Source organism: Cololabis saira, chromosome 15, assembly GCF_033807715.1.
Source record: "Cololabis saira isolate AMF1-May2022 chromosome 15, fColSai1.1, whole genome shotgun sequence".
NCBI classification, from domain to species: Eukaryota; Metazoa; Chordata; class Actinopteri; order Beloniformes; family Belonidae; genus Cololabis; species Cololabis saira.
In genome coordinates this window covers 29,893,803-29,913,505 of record NC_084601.1, presented here as the reverse complement: position 1 = coordinate 29,913,505, position 19,703 = coordinate 29,893,803, and the positions used below count along the sequence as shown (strand labels likewise).

Below are 19,703 nucleotides of genomic sequence, written 5' to 3'. Positions count from 1 at the left end.
GTTGATAAAATGTGGGCTCCTTTTCCTGGTTTTTACAAAATATTTAGGAGAAATTATTAACAAAAATGTTTCGATTATGGCAGAGAAAAGTAGAAACGTACATAATAAACTGATATTTTATTTGCTTTAATCTGCTCAATTTAATTGTAGTCTTTCCAGCCTGAAATGATTTTGGCTTCATTTGCTTATGACTTGAAATTCATAACGCATTTAATAATTTACGGTTTTAACATAGAGGATGTATGATTTGGGCTGGTTTTTCATTATTTTGGCGGGTTTTACATCGCGTTTGGGCTGGAACCTGTCAGATCTGGCAACCTCGACCTCAGCGCTGGATGTTTTAGTGACTGTCTCTTAAGTCTTAAAGGAGCTGTATGTAAGAGCAATAATAAAACGAATCATAAAATGACCCCGATATGTCAACAGACATTTAAAAATCATGTTCATTTCAAATACTTATGTCACTGACAACAGCACTTAAGCCAGGATATTCCAGTTTAAAAAGAGGAGTTGCAGCCCTCAACTGATGTTTATGTTGTCATTTTTTGTTTTGGCCTGAAGCTCCACCCTCCACCCATCTCCCAATCACCAAGTCAGTATTGTTTCTGAAGCTCCAACCTCCACCTATCTCCCAATCACCAAGTCAGTATTGTTTCTGAAGCTCCACCCTCCACCTATCTCCCAATCACCAAGTCAGTATTGTTTCTGAAGCTCCACCCTCCACCTATCTCCCAATCACCAAGTCAGTATTGTTTCGGCATCCGGGTTGCCAGCTCGGCTCTAATTATCGCAGCCATGGCAGCCTACGTTCCTGCTGCATTCTGCAGCCTACCTGGCAACCTCTGGTCGGGGGGAGGAGGGGGAGGGTACACGCCGCTCAACAATATTTTGAAAGTGACTGCAGTACCAGTTTTGGCCATTTCTTACAGACGGCTCCTTTAAATTTTGTTTGAAATTGGTATTGAAAAGTATTAAATTTACCTCCGTCAAACCTGTAGACACCCTGTGGAAACCCTGGACAGTCTCATATGGGGCCTGTTTTTCAGTCAGATGGATCTCACATTCAAACATTGGCTGGTAAGGTTTAATTAAAAAAACAAAACATTCCACTCTGTGTCGATTTGATTTGTTTTATTAGTGAATTATATGTATTGCAGGCTGTTATGATGATATGGAAGATTTTCATGTGACGAAGCAACTTTTCATGGCTGTTTATGACGACACATCAAGAGCAATTATTTCAAACATGTTGAATCAAATGTCTTTACAATAAAAAAGCCATATTAAAGTTCACATCCCACCTCATCACTGGGTCACATGATGAGAAGAAAACCCATAAAAACAAAGCGACAGGGTTCCCTTTTTCCAAATCAACAATCATGAAGCAGTATTATTAAGTGAGAGCAGATAAAGTGCATCTAATTAAATCAGAACCATAACCAAACCCACAATAACATTAAAATAACAGATACAATTACAGGTATATGTGTTTAAAACAGGACATTCAGTAGACAGGATACTAAACTACAGATTAGACCTGTAGAAGAAGAGTAGTCTTAGTCACAACTTAGTCACAACCAACATATTGTTTTCTTCTGAAAGGGTTTCAGCTAACTCAGTGCAACTTTTTTTTTATTTATTTTCTTTTTCTTTTCGCATTAACTCAAAATATATGCTTTCCAATGGCTGAAGCATTAAAAAGACATGGATTTTTTCATAGTAAAGGAAAAACATAGTGCTAATACTGTATTTGATACGAAAACATTCATTTGTTCAGTGGGAGTAAACTGAGGCCTGTGAGGGGGTCTGTAATACACCTTTCAATCAGCTGAAGATAGGTGAGGTTCTCTTGAGTGTTCGGGTCAAAGAAACCTTTGGTGTCATCATCTGCGTCAGACAAGATCTGGTTCATGTCCTCATCAAAGTATCCCCTTTGATATGCCACCCGTACGGGCACTCTGTGACTGTACACTGGATCGATGATCCCTCCTGTGGCAATTTGTGCCTCAAGCAGACGAATTCCATGATCCTTTACGATGAGATCTTTTTTCAAGGCCTGGAACAGGGAAATTGTTTTTCCGGTGTATGGATCATTGTATCCTGTAACTGCTCTTTCTGCTGAAAGCAGTTTTTTCTTCCACTCATTGCCAACCAATTGTTGATCTACAGCTTCCTCTACGGAAAGTTTCTTGTTGTTGACTGGATCGATGACAAAGCCGGTGGCAGCCTGGGCCTCCAGCAGAACCAGAGAGGTACCAGGAGTCAGTAGGCCTCTGCTTTTTGCATTGTAGATGCTAAGAGGCTCCCGGGTGGACTGGAGATACACTCCGGCAATGCTGTTGGTGCCCTTGAGGTACTTGCGTACCGAGTCCAATTCACTAATTTCAGTCACTGTTACTTTCCCAGTTCTTAGGTCTTTGTAGAGGCTCTCATCAATAATTTTGGATTCAAGCAGCTCAGTAGCATCAACATCTTTCCTGATTCCCTGGAACTTTGTTGTCTCTGTGATTGTTGTGGTGGTAGTTGTTGTTGAGCTGCTGTCTACTCCTGTTTCCTGTGATTGGCATTTGACAACTGATGAAGATGAGGTTGATGTAGTCTGCGTCTGAATGATTGTTAGGATGATTTCCAAAAAGCTTTTAATGGTGATTGATCCTGCTTTGTACTGTTGGACAAGCTGTCTCCTCTTCTCTTCCGTGATGTATCTGGAGTAGAGGAGATCCCACAGGGACACAGAGGTTCCTTTGTATTTCCCGCCTGCTTTGGTTGTTGTTGTAGATTTCAGAATGAGTTTTGTTGCTTCATCAACATAGAAGTAGAACTCGCCTTTCTTCACAATGACCAACAGACTGAGGCCTGTGAGGGGGTCTGTAATACACCTTTCAATCAGCTGAAGGTATGTGAGGTTCTCTTGAGTGTTGGGGTCAAAGAAACCTTTGGTGTCATCATCTGGGTCAGACAAGATCTGGTTCATGTCCTCATCAAAGTATCCCCTTTGATATGCCACCCGTACGGGTACTCTGTGACTGTACACTGGATCGATGATTCCTCCTGTGGCAATTTGTGCCTCAAGCAGACGAATTCCATGATCCTTGACGATGAGATCTTTTTTCAAGGCCTGGAACAGGGAAATTGTTTTCTCGGTGTATGGATCATTGTATCCTGTAACTGCTCTTTCTGCTGAAAGCAGTTTTTTCTTCCACTCATTGCCAACCACTTGTTGATCTACAGCTTCCTCTACGGAAAGTTTCTTGTTGTTGACTGGATCGATGACAAAGCCGGTGGCAGCCTGGGCCTCCAGCAGAACCAGAGAGGTACCAGGAGTCAGTAGGCCTCTGCTTTTTGCATTGTAGATGCTAAGAGTCTCCCGGGTGGACTGGAGGTACACTCCGGCAATGCTGTTGGTGCCCTCGAGGTACTTGCGTACCGAGTCCATTTCACTAATTTCAGTCACTGTGACTTTTCCAGTTCTTAGGTCTTTGTAGAGGTCCTCATCAATAATTTTGGATTCAAGCAGCTCAGTAGCATCAACATCTTTCCTGATTCCCTGGAACTTTGTTGTCTCTGTGATTGTTGTGGTGGTAGTTGTTGTTGAGCTGCTGTCTACTCCTGTTTCCTGTGATTGGCATTTGACAACTGATGAAGATGAGGTTGATGTAGTCTGCATCTGAATGATTGTTAGGATGATTTCCAAAAAGCTTTTAATGGTGATTGATCCTGCTTTGTACTGTTGGACAAGCTGTCTCCTCTTCTCTTCCGTGATGTATCTGGAGTAGAGGAGATCCCACAGGGACACAGAGGTTCCTTTGTATTTCCCGCCTGCTTTGGTTGTTGTTGTAGATTTCAGAATGAGTTTTGTTGCTTCATCAACATAGAAGTAGAACTCGCCTTTCTTCACAATGACCAACAGACTGAGGCCTGTGAGGGGGTCTGTAATACACCTTTCAATCAGCTGAAGGTATGTGAGGTTCTCTTGAGTGTTGGGGTCAAAGAAACCTTTGGTGTCATCATCTGGGTCAGACAAGATCTGGTTCATGTCCTCATCAAAGTATCCCCTTTGATATGCCACCCGTACGGGTACTCTGTGACTGTACACTGGATCGATGATTCCTCCTGTGGCAATTTGTGCCTCAAGCAGACGAATTCCATGATCCTTGACGATGAGATCTTTTTTCAAGGCCTGGAACAGGGAAATTGTTTTCTCGGTGTATGGATCATTGTATCCTGTAACTGCTCTTTCTGCTGAAAGCAGTTTTTTCTTCCACTCATTGCCAACCACTTGTTGATCTACAGCTTCCTCTACGGAAAGTTTCTTGTTGTTGACTGGATCGATGACAAAGCCGGTGGCAGCCTGGGCCTCCAGCAGAACCAGAGAGGTACCAGGAGTCAGTAGGCCTCTGCTTTTTGCATTGTAGATGCTAAGAGTCTCCCGGGTGGACTGGAGGTACACTCCGGCAATGCTGTTGGTGCCCTCGAGGTACTTGCGTACCGAGTCCATTTCACTAATTTCAGTCACTGTGACTTTTCCAGTTCTTAGGTCTTTGTAGAGGTCCTCATCAATAATTTTGGATTCAAGCAGCTCAGTAGCATCAACATCTTTCCTGATTCCCTGGAACTTTGTTGTCTCTGTGATTGTTGTGGTGGTAGTTGTTGTTGAGCTGCTGTCTACTCCTGTTTCCTGTGATTGGCATTTGACAACTGATGAAGATGAGGTTGATGTAGTCTGCGTCTGAATGATTGTTAGGATGATTTCCAAAAAGCTTTTAATGGTGATTGATCCTGCTTTGTACTGTTGGACAAGCTGTCTCCTCTTCTCTTCCGTGATGTATCTGGAGTAGAGGAGATCCCACAGGGACACAGTGGTTCCTTTGTACTTCCCGCCTGCTTTGGTTGTTGTTGTAGATTTCAGAATGAGTTTTGTTGCTTCGTCAACATAGAAGTAGAACTCGCCTTTCTTCACAATGACCAACAGACTGAGGCCTGTGAGGGGGTCTGTAATACACCTTTCAATCAGCTGAAGGTATGTGAGGTTCTCTTGAGTGTTGGGGTCAAAGAAACCTTTGGTGTCATCATCTGGGTCAGACAAGATCTGGTTCATCTCCTCATCAAAGTATCCCCTTTGATATGCCACCCGTACGGGCACTCTGTGACTGTACACTGGATCGATGATCCCTCCTGTGGCAATTTGTGCCTCAAGCAGACGAATTCCATGATCCTTGACGATGAGATCTTTTTTCAAGGCCTGGAACAGGGAAATTGTTTTCTCGGTGTATGGATCATTGTATCCTGTAACTGCTCTTTCTGCTGAAAGCAGTTTTTTCTTCCACTCATTGCCTACCACTTGTTGATCTACAGCTTCCTCTACGGAAAGTTTCTTGTTGTTGACTGGATCGATGACAAAGCCGGTGGCAGCCTGGGCCTCCAGCAGAACCAGAGAGGTACCAGGAGTCAGTAGGCCTCTGCTTTTTGCATTGTAGATGCTAAGAGTCTCCCGGGTGGACTGGAGATACACTCCGGCAATGCTGTTGGTGCCCTCGAGGTACTTGCGTACCGAGTCCATTTCACTAATTTCAGTCACAGTGACTTTTCCAGTTCTTAGGTCTTTGTAGAGGTCCTCGTCAATAATTTTGGATTCAAGCAGCTCAGTAGCATCAACATCTTTCCTGATTCCCTGGAACTTTGTTGTCTCTGTGATTGTTGTGGTGGTAGTTGTTGTTGAGCTGCTGTCTACTCCTGTTTCCTGTGATTGGCATTTGACAACTGATGAAGATGAGGTTGATGTAGTCTGCGTCTGAATGATTGTTAGGATGATTTCCAAAAAGCTTTCAATGGTGATTGATCCTGCTTTGTACTGTTGGACAAGCTGTCTCCTCTTCTCTTCCGTGATGTATCTGGAGTAGAGGAGATCCCACAGGGACACAGTGGTTCCTTTGTACTTGCCGCCTGCTTTGGTTGTTATTGTAGATTTCAGAATGAGTTTTGTTGCTTCATCAACATAGAAGTAGAACTCGCCTTTCTTCACAATGACCAACAGACTGAGGCCTGTGAGGGGGTCTGTAATACACCTTTCAATCAGCTGAAGGTAGGTGAGGTTCTCTTGAGTGTTGGGGTCAAAGAAACCTTTGGTGTCATCATCTGGGTCAGACAAGATCTGGTTCATGTCCTCATCAAAGTATCCCCTTTGATATGCCACCCGTACGGGCACTCTGTGACTGTACACTGGATCGATGATTCCTCCTGTGGCAATTTGTGCCTCAAGCAGACGAATTCCGTGATCCTTGACGATGAGATCTTTTTTCAAGGCCTGGAACAGGGAAATTGTTTTCTCGGTGTATGGATCATTGTATCCTGTAACTGCTCTTTCAGCTGAAAGCAGTTTTTTCTTCCACTCATTGCCTACCACTTGTTGATGTACAGCTTCCTCTACGGAAAGTTTCTTGTTGTTGACTGGATCGATGACAAAGCCGGTGGCAGCCTGGGCCTCCAGCAGAACCAGAGAGGTACCAGGAGTCAGTAGGCCTCTGCTTTTTGCATTGTAGATGCTAAGAGTCTCCCGGGTGGACTGGAGATACACTCCGGCAATGCTGTTGGTGCCCTCGAGGTACTTGCGTACCGAGTCCATTTCACTAATTTCAGTCACTGTGACTTTTCCAGTTCTTAGGTCTTTGTAGAGGTCCTCGTCAATAATTTTGGATTCAAGCAGCTCAGTAGCATCAACATCTTTCCTGATTCCCTGGAACTTTGTTGTCTCTGTGATTGTTGTGGTGGTAGTTGTTGTTGAGCTGCTGTCTACTCCTGTTTCCTGTGATTGGCATTTGACAACTGATGAAGATGAGGTTGATGTAGTCTGCGTCTGAATGATTGTTAGGATGATTTCCAAAAAGCTTTCAATGGTGATTGATCCTGCTTTGTACTGTTGGACAAGCTGTCTCCTCTTCTCTTCCGTGATGTATCTGGAGTAGAGGAGATCCCACAGGGACACAGTGGTTCCTTTGTACTTGCCGCCTGCTTTGGTTGTTATTGTAGATTTCAGAATGAGTTTTGTTGCTTCATCAACATAGAAGTAGAACTCGCCTTTCTTCACAATGACCAACAGACTGAGGCCTGTGAGGGGGTCTGTAATACACCTTTCAATCAGCTGAAGGTAGGTGAGGTTCTCTTGAGTGTTGGGGTCAAAGAAACCTTTGGTGTCATCATCTGGGTCAGACAAGATCTGGTTCATGTCCTCATCAAAGTATCCCCTTTGATATGCCACCCGTACGGGCACTCTGTGACTGTACACTGGATCGATGATTCCTCCTGTGGCAATTTGTGCCTCAAGCAGACGAATTCCGTGATCCTTGACGATGAGATCTTTTTTCAAGGCCTGGAACAGGGAAATTGTTTTCTCGGTGTATGGATCATTGTATCCTGTAACTGCTCTTTCAGCTGAAAGCAGTTTTTTCTTCCACTCATTGCCTACCACTTGTTGATGTACAGCTTCCTCTACGGAAAGTTTCTTGTTGTTGACTGGATCGATGACAAAGCCGGTGGCAGCCTGGGCCTCTAGCAGAACCAGAGAGGTACCAGGAGTCAGTAGGCCTCTGCTTTTTGCATTGTAGATGCTAAGAGTCTCCCGGGTGGACTGGAGATACACTCCGGCAATGCTGTTGGTGCCCTCGAGGTACTTGCGTACCGAGTCCATTTCACTAATTTCAGTCACTGTGACTTTTCCAGTTCTTAGGTCTTTGTAGAGGTCCTCGTCAATAATTTTGGATTCAAGCAGCTCAGTAGCATCAACATCTTTCCTGATTCCCTGGAACTTTGTTGTCTCTGTGATTGTTGTGGTGGTAGTTGTTGTTGAGCTGCTGTCTACTCCTGTTTCCTGTGATTGGCATTTGACAACTGATGAAGATGAGGTTGATGTAGTCTGCGTCTGAATGATTGTTAGGATGATTTCCAAAAAGCTTTCAATGGTGATTGATCCTGCTTTGTACTGTTGGACAAGCTGTCTCCTCTTCTCTTCCGTGATGTATCTGGAGTAGAGGAGATCCCACAGGGACACAGTGGTTCCTTTGTACTTGCCGCCTGCTTTGGTTGTTATTGTAGATTTCAGAATGAGTTTTGTTGCTTCATCAACATAGAAGTAGAACTCGCCTTTCTTCACAATGACCAACAGACTGAGGCCTGTGAGGGGGTCTGTAATACACCTTTCAATCAGCTGAAGGTAGGTGAGGTTCTCTTGAGTGTTGGGGTCAAAGAAACCCTTGGTGTCATCATCTGGGTCAGACAAGATCTGGTTCATGTCCTCATCAAAGTATCCCCTTTGATATGCCACCCGTACGGGCACTCTGTGACTGTACACTGGATCGATGATTCCTCCTGTGGCAATTTGTGCCTCAAGCAGACGAATTCCGTGATCCTTGACGATGAGATCTTTTTTCAAGGCCTGGAACAGGGAAATTGTTTTCTCGGTGTATGGATCATTGTATCCTGTAACTGCTCTTTCTGCTGAAAGCAGTTTTTTCTTCCACTCATTGCCTACCACTTGTTGATCTACAGCTTCCTCTACGGAAAGTTTCTTGTTGTTGACTGGATCGATGACAAAGCCGGTGGCAGCCTGGGCCTCCAGCAGAACCAGAGAGGTACCAGGAGTCAGTAGGCCTCTGCTTTTTGCATTGTAGATGCTAAGAGTCTCCCGGGTGGACTGGAGATACACTCCGGCAATGCTGTTGGTGCCCTCGAGGTACTTGCGTACCGAGTCCATTTCACTAATTTCAGTCACTGTGACTTTTCCAGTTCTTAGGTCTTTGTAGAGGTCCTCGTCAATAATTTTGGATTCAAGCAGCTCAGTAGCATCAACATCTTTCCTGATTCCCTGGAACTTTGTTGTCTCTGTGATTGTTGTGGTGGTAGTTGTTGTTGAGCTGCTGTCTACTCCTGTTTCCTGTGATTGGCATTTGACAACTGATGAAGATGAGGTTGATGTAGTCTGCGTCTGAATGATTGTTAGGATGATTTCCAAAAAGCTTTCAATGGTGATTGATCCTGCTTTGTACTGTTGGACAAGCTGTCTCCTCTTCTCTTCCGTGATGTATCTGGAGTAGAGGAGATCCCACAGGGACACAGTGGTTCCTTTGTACTTGCCGCCTGCTTTGGTTGTTATTGTAGATTTCAGAATGAGTTTTGTTGCTTCATCAACATAGAAGTAGAACTCGCCTTTCTTCACAATGACCAACAGACTGAGGCCTGTGAGGGGGTCTGTAATACACCTTTCAATCAGCTGAAGGTAGGTGAGGTTCTCTTGAGTGTTGGGGTCAAAGAAACCTTTGGTGTCATCATCTGGGTCAGACAAGATCTGGTTCATGTCCTCATCAAAGTATCCCCTTTGATATGCCACCCGTACGGGCACTCTGTGACTGTACACTGGATCGATGATTCCTCCTGTGGCAATTTGTGCCTCAAGCAGACGAATTCCGTGATCCTTGACGATGAGATCTTTTTTCAAGGCCTGGAACAGGGAAATTGTTTTCTCGGTGTATGGATCATTGTATCCTGTAACTGCTCTTTCTGCTGAAAGCAGTTTTTTCTTCCACTCATTGCCTACCACTTGTTGATCTACAGCTTCCTCTACGGAAAGTTTCTTGTTGTTGACTGGATCGATGACAAAGCCGGTGGCAGCCTGGGCCTCCAGCAGAACCAGAGAGGTACCAGGAGTCAGTAGGCCTCTGCTTTTTGCATTGTAGATGCTAAGAGTCTCCCGGGTGGACTGGAGATACACTCCGGCAATGCTGTTGGTGCCCTCGAGGTACTTGCGTACCGAGTCCATTTCACTAATTTCAGTTACTGTGACTTTTCCAGTTCTTAGGTCTTTGTAGAGGTCCTCATCAATAATTTTGGATTCAAGCAGCTCAGTAGCATCAACATCTTTCCTGATTCCCTGGAACTTTGTTGTCTCTGTGATTGTTGTGGTGGTAGTTGTTGTTGAGCTGCTGTCTACTCCTGTTTCCTGTGATTGGCATTTGACAACTGATGAAGATGAGGTTGACATAGTCTGTGTCTGAATGATTGTTAGGATGATTTCCAAAAAGCTTTCAATGGTGATTGATCCTGCTTTGTACTGTTGGACAAGCTGTCTCCTCTTCTCTTCCGTGATGTATCTGGAGTAGAGGAGATCCCACAGGGACACAGTGGTTCCTTTGTACTTGCCGCCTGCTTTGGTTGTTATTGTAGATTTCAGAATGAGTTTTGTTGCTTCATCAACATAGAAGTAGAACTCGCCTTTCTTCACAATGACCAACAGACTGAGGCCTGTGAGGGGGTCTGTAATACACCTTTCAATCAGCTGAAGGTAGGTGAGGTTCTCTTGAGTGTTGGGGTCAAAGAAACCTTTGGTGTCATCATCTGGGTCAGACAAGATCTGGTTCATGTCCTCATCAAAGTATCCCCTTTGATATGCCACCCGTACGGGCACTCTGTGACTGTACACTGGATCGATGATCCCTCCTGTGGCAATTTGTGCCTCAAGCAGACGAATTCCGTGATCCTTGACGATGAGATCTTTTTTCAAGGCCTGGAACAGGGAAATTGTTTTCTCGGTGTATGGATCATTGTATCCTGTAACTGCTCTTTCTGCTGAAAGCAGTTTTTTCTTCCACTCATTGCCTACCACTTGTTGATCTACAGCTTCCTCTACGGAAAGTTTCTTGTTGTTGACTGGATCGATGACAAAGCCGGTGGCAGCCTGGGCCTCCAGCAGAACCAGAGAGGTACCAGGAGTCAGTAGGCCTCTGCTTTTTGCATTGTAGATGCTAAGAGTCTCCCGGGTGGACTGGAGATACACTCCGGCAATGCTGTTGGTGCCCTCGAGGTACTTGCGTACCGAGTCCATTTCACTAATTTCAGTCACTGTGACTTTTCCAGTTCTTAGGTCTTTGTAGAGGTCCTCGTCAATAATTTTGGATTCAAGCAGCTCAGTAGCATCAACATCTTTCCTGATTCCCTGGAACTTTGTTGTCTCTGTGATTGTTGTGGTGGTAGTTGTTGTTGAGCTGCTGTCTACTCCTGTTTCCTGTGATTGGCATTTGACAACTGATGAAGATGAGGTTGATGTAGTCTGCGTCTGAATGATTGTTAGGATGATTTCCAAAAAGCTTTCAATGGTGATTGATCCTGCTTTGTACTGTTGGACAAGCTGTCTCCTCTTCTCTTCCGTGATGTATCTGGAGTAGAGGAGATCCCACAGGGACACAGTGGTTCCTTTGTACTTGCCGCCTGCTTTGGTTGTTATTGTAGATTTCAGAATGAGTTTTGTTGCTTCATCAACATAGAAGTAGAACTCGCCTTTCTTCACAATGACCAACAGACTGAGGCCTGTGAGGGGGTCTGTAATACACCTTTCAATCAGCTGAAGGTAGGTGAGGTTCTCTTGAGTGTTGGGGTCAAAGAAACCTTTGGTGTCATCATCTGGGTCAGACAAGATCTGGTTCATGTCCTCATCAAAGTATCCCCTTTGATATGCCACCCGTACGGGCACTCTGTGACTGTACACTGGATCGATGATCCCTCCTGTGGCAATTTGTGCCTCAAGCAGACGAATTCCATGATCCTTGACGATGAGATCTTTTTTCAAGGCCTGGAACAGGGAAATTGTTTTCTCGGTGTATGGATCATTGTATCCTGTAACTGCTCTTTCTGCTGAAAGCAGTTTTTTCTTCCACTCATTGCCTACCACTTGTTGATCTACAGCTTCCTCTACGGAAAGTTTCTTGTTGTTGACTGGATCGATGACAAAGCCGGTGGCAGCCTGGGCCTCCAGCAGAACCAGAGAGGTACCAGGAGTCAGTAGGCCTCTGCTTTTTGCATTGTAGATGCTAAGAGTCTCCCGGGTGGACTGGAGATACACTCCGGCAATGCTGTTGGTGCCCTCGAGGTACTTGCGTACCGAGTCCATTTCACTAATTTCAGTCACTGTGACTTTTCCAGTTCTTAGGTCTTTGTAGAGGTCCTCGTCAATAATTTTGGATTCAAGCAGCTCAGTAGCATCAACATCTTTCCTGATTCCCTGGAACTTTGTTGTCTCTGTGATTGTTGTGGTGGTAGTTGTTGTTGAGCTGCTGTCTACTCCTGTTTCCTGTGATTGGCATTTGACAACTGATGAAGATGAGGTTGATGTAGTCTGCGTCTGAATGATTGTTAGGATGATTTCCAAAAAGCTTTCAATGGTGATTGATCCTGCTTTGTACTGTTGGACAAGCTGTCTCCTCTTCTCTTCCGTGATGTATCTGGAGTAGAGGAGATCCCACAGGGACACAGTGGTTCCTTTGTACTTGCCGCCTGCTTTGGTTGTTATTGTAGATTTCAGAATGAGTTTTGTTGCTTCATCAACATAGAAGTAGAACTCGCCTTTCTTCACAATGACCAACAGACTGAGGCCTGTGAGGGGGTCTGTAATACACCTTTCAATCAGCTGAAGGTAGGTGAGGTTCTCTTGAGTGTTGGGGTCAAAGAAACCTTTGGTGTCATCATCTGGGTCAGACAAGATCTGGTTCATGTCCTCATCAAAGTATCCCCTTTGATATGCCACCCGTACGGGCACTCTGTGACTGTACACTGGATCGATGATTCCTCCTGTGGCAATTTGTGCCTCAAGCAGACGAATTCCGTGATCCTTGACGATGAGATCTTTTTTCAAGGCCTGGAACAGGGAAATTGTTTTCTCGGTGTATGGATCATTGTATCCTGTAACTGCTCTTTCTGCTGAAAGCAGTTTTTTCTTCCACTCATTGCCTACCACTTGTTGATCTACAGCTTCCTCTACGGAAAGTTTCTTGTTGTTGACTGGATCGATGACAAAGCCGGTGGCAGCCTGGGCCTCCAGCAGAACCAGAGAGGTACCAGGAGTCAGTAGGCCTCTGCTTTTTGCATTGTAGATGCTAAGAGTCTCCCGGGTGGACTGGAGATACACTCCGGCAATGCTGTTGGTGCCTTCGAGGTACTTGCGTACCGAGTCCATTTCACTAATTTCAGTTACTGTGACTTTTCCAGTTCTTAGGTCTTTGTAGAGGTCCTCATCAATAATTTTGGATTCAAGCAGCTCAGTAGCATCAACATCTTTCCTGATTCCCTGGAACTTTGTTGTCTCTGTGATTGTTGTGGTGGTAGTTGTTGTTGAGCTGCTGTCTACTCCTGTTTCCTGTGATTGGCATTTGACAACTGATGAAGATGAGGTTGACATAGTCTGTGTCTGAATGATTGTTAGGATGATTTCCAAAAAGCTTTCAATGGTGATTGATCCTGCTTTGTACTGTTGGACAAGCTGTCTCCTCTTCTCTTCCGTGATGTATCTGGAGTAGAGGAGATCCCACAGGGACACAGTGGTTCCTTTGTACTTCCCGCCTGCTTTGGTTGTTGTTGTAGATTTCAGAATGAGTTTTGTTGCTTCATCAACATAGAAGTAGAACTCGCCTTTCTTCACAATGACCAACAGGCTGAGGCCTGTGAGGGGGTCTGTAATGCACCTTTCAATCAGCTGAAAATAGGTGAGGTTCTCTTGAGTGTTGGGGTCAAAGAAACCTTTGGTGTCATCATCTGGGTCAGACAAGATCTGGTTCATGTCCTCATCAAAGTATCCCCTTTGATATGCCACCCGTACGGGCACTCTGTGACTGTACACTGGATCGATGATTCCTCCTGTGGCAATTTGTGCCTCAAGCAGACGAATTCCATGATCCTTGACAATGAGATCTTTTTTCAAGGCTTGGAACAGGGAAATTGTTTTCTCGGTGTATGGATCATTGTATCCTGTAACTGCTCTTTCTGCTGAAAGCAGTTTTTTCTTCCACTCATTGCCTACCAATTGTTGATCTACAGCTTCCTCTACAGAAAGTTTCTTGTTGTTGACTGGATCGATGACAAAGCCGGTGGCAGCCTGGGCCTCCAGCAGAACCAGAGAGGTACCAGGAGTCAGTAGACCTCTGCTTTTTGCATCGTAGATGCTCAGAATCTCCTTGGTGGACTGGAGATACACTCCGGCAATGCTGTTGGTGCCTTCGAGGTACTTGCGAACTGAGTCCATTTCACTAATTTCAGTCACTGTGACTTTTCCGGTTCTTAGGTCTTTGTAGAGGTCCTCATCAATAATTTTGGATTCAAGCAGCTCAGTAGCATCAACATCTTTCCTGATTCCCTGGAACTTTGTTGTCTCTGTGATTTTTGTGAAGGTAGTTGTTGTTGAGGTGCCCATCGTCATTTTAGGGGGTTCACTTTTCTCCAGTTTCTCTATTATGGAAATGACTGTGGTGATTATTGTTTGTGTGCTGATCTGCTTTCTTCTGTACTTGTCAATGATTTCAAGCCGCTGATCCTCACTGAAGTACCCAGAATGGACCAAGTCCCAGAGTGAAACAGATCGTCCTGAGAAGTGTCCTACAGATATGTTTATGCATGTCTTCTCAAACTCTTGCTTTATCTCTATGTCAGTAAACGTTTTCTCCTTTGTTGCTTTTGCCTTTGGTCTGTCACCCAGTGGCAGCAGAAAAAGTCCGGTCTCCTTGTCTTTCACACATCTGCTCAGCATTTCTAGGTATGTCAGGTTGTCTTGTGTCTTTGGGTCAAAGAAGCCCTTAGTGTCATCTGTTGGATCCGTTAGGATTTGATTTAGTTCTGCATCAAAATATCCCTTCCTGTATGCAACCTCCAGAGGTAAGTGAAGACACTTCAAGGGGTCAATGATACCACCTGTAGCGATCTGGGCCTCGAGTAAACGAATGCCATGCTGCTGAACAATGAGATCCTTTTGCAGGGCTTGGAACAGTGAGATCTTTTGACCCGTGTATGGATCTGTGTAACCAGTGACAGCTCTCTCTGCAGACAAAAGCTTTTCATACATTTGTGGACCAATTACCTTTTCTCTGAGAGCTTGTTCGACTGTGAGCTTTTTATTATTCAGAGGATCAACAACGAACCCTGTAGCAGCTTGTGCTTCAAGGAGGCAAAGGGCAGTACCAGGTGAGATGATGCCCATTTTCTGTGCCCCGTAGATGCTTAGTTTCTGATTGGAGGGTTGCAGTATCAGTCCAGCAACACAGCTTGTCCCTCTCAGGTAGGCTCTTACACTCTCCATCTTCAGCACGTCATTGCAGGTCATCTTTCCAGAAACCAAACTGTTGTATGTCTTTTCATCCACAATTTCAAGCTTCAGAAGATCCACAACGGAGACTTCTCCTCTGAGACCTTCAAACTTCAGACTTTCTTGCTCTTTTATTTCTTTACTCTCAATGATTTCCACAATTGTGACCGTGAGTTGTTCTGTTGTGATTTTCCTGGACCTGAAGAGCTTGAAAAACTCCTGTCGTTTGTCCTCAGACAGATACTCTGAATTGATAAGATCCCACAATGTTGTGTGCTTGCCCTTGAATCTGCCATACTTGACAGTAACTACTGTTGTTTTGAAGATTTCCTGCATGTAATTATCAATGTTAATCCTCTTACTCTTGCTCTTAAGAGACAGGAGGCACAGACCTGTACTGGGGTCCATGACACATCTGTCCATAAGCTGCAAGTATGTCAGGTTCTCTTGGGTATTGGGGTCGAAGAATCCTTTGGTGTCATCACTTGGATCACTCAGGATCTCATTCATCTCTTCATTAAAGTACCCCCTTTTATAGGCCACATGGACAGGGATGCGGTGGCTGTTGATTGGGTCAATGATTCCACCTGTGGCAATTTGTGCCTCCAGAAGTCGAACTCCATGGTGTTTTAGGATGAGGTCTTTCTGCATCGCTTGGAACAAAGAGATTATCTTTTCATCATGGGGATCTCTGTATCCAGTGACTGCTCTCTCTGCTGAACGCAGCTTCTGACAAATATCAGCCCCCACAATCTTTGCTTTGACAGCATCATCCACCGAGAACTTCCTGTTTCCAATCGGGTCAATAATGAACCCTGTGGCTGCCTGAGCCTCCAGGAGAACCAGGGCAGTTCCTGGCATCAGCTTTCCCTTCTGTCTGGCCTGGTAGATAGTCATGATCTGGGAGTCTGGGAGCAAGACACCTGCAATGCTGTTTTTCCCTTGTAGGTACATGTTTACACTTTCATCCTCTGTGATTTCCTTCACTGACTTTTTTCCCTTTTCCAGATCCTCCAGGACCTTCTCACTGATGATATCAGCGTCCACAAGCTGTTTGGCTGTGACATTTTCTCTGATGCCTTCAAAGATAACTTTCGTTGTTTTCACAGACCTTTCTATGACCTCCAGAACCATTGTAATGATCACCCTAATTCTGAGCTTCCCCTCTTTGTATTTCTGAAAGATGTCTTTCCTCTGGTGCTCATCAAAGTATTCAGACATCAGCAGTTCCCACAGGGATACTTTAATTCCTGCGTATCTCCCACATGTCACATTTACCCTCTCCTCTTTGAAAACCATTTTAGTTTGGTAATCTATGAAGCTGTAATTAAACTTGTCTGATTTATCATGTAGAGGGAGAAGGACCAGTCCGGTGACAGGATCAGTGACACATCTTTGCACCAGCTGAAGATAGGTTAGATTTTCCTTTGTGTTTGGATCAAAAAAACCTTTGGTGTCATCTCCCGCATCTTCCAGTATAGCATTCATTTCCTCATTGAAATACCCTCTCTTGAAAGCAATCTCTGTAGGAAGCCTGTGGCTGTTGATCGGGTCTATTATTCCTCCTGTAGCAATTTGTGCTTCAAGAAGTCGGATCCCATGGTCTTTGACAATGAGATCCTGTGACATTGCTTGAAACAGGGATATAGTCTCCCCTGAATATGGATCTTTGTACCCAGTCACAGCTTGCTCAGCAGAACGCAGCTTTGCATGATATTCTGGGCCGACAAGTTTGTGCCTGACTGCTTCATCCACGTTGTACTTTTTATTTTCAACAGGGTCCACCATGAAACCAGTTGCAGCTTGCGCCTCCAGTAGGACAAGTGCTGTTCCAGGCATCAGTATGCCTTGCTTCTTGGCTTGATATAAACTCATTCTCTGGTTGGTTGAGAGCAGGGCAATGCCCGCAACACTGCCTTTGCCTTCCAGGTATTCTTTCACTGTTTCCATCAACATCACATCCTGTGTTGTGGTCTTTCCTTTCTGCAGGTCCTCGAATGTCTCTTCATCAATGATCTTGGACTCAAGTAGTTGGGTGGAGGAAATGCCCTTGCGCAGACCTTTGAAAGCAATGCAAACAGGAAGGAGCAAGAGGCCTGTGTCTGGCTCCACGGTGCATTTCCCTAAGAGGCTTTTGTAGTTGAGATTTTCTTGGGTGCTTGGATTGTAAAACACTTTGAGCTCTGACATCTGGTCGTTGAGCAAACCTTTCTCATAGATGCCCTTTTCAATCGCAGCATCAGCCGAGATGTTTTTCTTCTCCACAGGATCAAACAGACCCTGCGTCGCTATCTGTGCCTCCAGCAGCCTCATCCCATAATCTCTGGGCACTAGATCTTTTTTCATGGCTTGGAATACAGATATCATTTCATTGGTGTAGGGGTCTACATAACCGCTGACAGCTTTCCCTGCAGTTAAGAGTTTCTCCTTCATCTCTGGGCCAACTATTCCCTCTGTAACAGCATCTACAACTGAAAGTATTCGGTTGTTTATCGGGTCAATGATGCCCACTGTTGCAGCTTGTGCTTCAAGCAGGGCTAATGCTGTTCCTGGCTTAAGCAGACGTTTTTTCATGGCTTTATATATGGTTATCTTCTCTTTTGACATCTCCAGAAATATGCCTGCCACAGGTCCATGGACTTCTGAGGAGCCATTATCCCTCAGCTCACCGTTGGTTTCCATCTTGATCTAAAAGGCTGTTAACACAGAAACACTTAGTTTGGGTACCACATACTTTGTATTTTAAGTAATAATAAATAATAATGATACCAACATTCATAGACATCATCACATCATATGGCAGGAACCTACTCCACTCAACCCCTTTAAATCCCAAAATTGCTCTTTCAATAACAGCCAGGGGGCGTGTTTTACAAATGTCAATCACCGAGAAAACCCAACACCCCTTTCCCTCCAACCTTGCCAAGCTACAACTTGAGGAAAACTAGATGTAAAGTAGTTGTAGTAGGTTTATTAAAACGGCTGTCAAACAAACATTGCGTGCAAAGTTGCTGACTTCTTCTGTGGTAGCTACTGTTTAGACATTTAAGCAAAGTAAACTGAAGAAGACCGCTGCAGAGAAACAAGAAAAAAAGAAAAAACTGAACGTGCTGGATATAAAACTCAGATTAATATTGTGGTCCAAGCTAAGGGGGTTAGTTTCATTATAGAGGGAATGCGCATGACATCACAGATGCGTCTTCACAGCGGGTTTCGCCCACTGAGTGGCAGCGTAAACTTTCAGTTAGAGCAACTTGAAAACGTCTAAAATGGGAAAGAGCTGTTGTGCAAGAAATCGGAGTCATCGTTTTACAGACTGCCGAAAAATAAGCTTAAGAGAGACAAATGGATCAATGCAATTCGCAGAAACAACTGGATTCCAGGTACCGAAACTTGGATTTGTGGTTCCCATTTTGTATCAGGTAATGTTGGATTTTTGGGTAGCTAACGTTAAACAGTCAAATCATAAAGTTTGGTGTCTTCATCACTTTAATTTCGCCAACTAATCCTGCCTTGAAGTAGGACCAAGCGTCAAGACTTTTGTATGCCTTCAAGCTTTTCTTCGTGTATTTCCCCGGCGTAGAAATTAAGTAGGCTACATATAAATATCAGGAAACTGGATTCGTGGCCAAATATTAATGTCCATGCACCACTGGTTCTTGGGGTAACTGTACGGGTCACTGTCAAGTCCAACTGCCTTTAATCTAAGCCCATAATCGGCTGTTATCCCGTCTTCTCCATTAGGTGCAGCCATTTTTGCCACTCAGTGCGAGTAAGGGGGCGTGGTTGAGTGGGAAAGTGATGTCAATGCAGACCCTCTATACTGAGAAGCTCACTTGGCCTGCATTTATTTATTTAAATGTTATTTGAATGTTTTTTGTATATGTCAACATGTACATCATGATGTGGTTTCCTCATCTCATTCCTTCATCTGGTTGCAATATCAAAACAGAAAAACACGTCTTTGTGCAGTTATCAGGTGCTCTCTGTCCCTGATATCCACTTCATGTAAATGCTTGAGAACAACACACCCACGAGGTCTAAGTGAGTGTTGAAAGTTATTTTATGTAGCGGTACATCCAGACACTGTTTAGTCATGCAAAACGTATTAACCTCCATATGTTCCTGGTTTCATCTCAGGTATCTGTTCTCTCGCCTCAGGTTTCCGTAGTAAAGCCTGTTGATTTTAGAATTCAGCTAACTGTAGCATTAGCAGACACAGCTTATCAATAATCTTTGGCCACCATGCAGAGGTACAGTTGGCTTTTCAGTTAAACTGTTAATTTGCAAGTAATTTGTACGTTACTTACTGCAGCCAGAACAGCAACGTCCACCGTAACAGATAGCAAAGGCTACACATTGTTTTGTCACCTACACCATTACCAGGCCCAGCTGCTGGCATAAAAGCTCTTTGTGATTGTTTTGGGCCAAAACGGCTAAGAGGGGGCACATGATCAAAAGGGTCCCCACTGGGATTCACTTCAATTTATTTGGCACATAAACATATTGCACAAAACCCTTTCCTTATAACAGTTAATTCAAAGCTTTTTTTTCTCTCAAATAAAGTAACAGATTTATTGATTATTTATTGTCC

At 44.4% G+C, this 19,703-nt stretch overlaps 1 protein-coding gene across 1 annotated transcript in view; it reads right to left on the bottom strand.

Moving 5' to 3' along the window:
• Nucleotides 1-1,116: 1,116 nt before the first annotated feature.
• The window catches only part of eppk1 (epiplakin 1), a 32,766-nt gene continuing 14,179 nt past the window's right edge, over nt 1,117-19,703 (bottom strand). Inside the window, exon 3 of the mRNA XM_061741257.1 lies at nt 1,117-17,805. Within this exon, the coding sequence (XP_061597241.1) occupies nt 1,766-17,791 (16,026 nt within the window). The 5' untranslated portion in view covers nt 17,792-17,805 and the 3' untranslated portion in view covers nt 1,117-1,765. The remainder of the gene's footprint in view (nt 17,806-19,703) is intronic.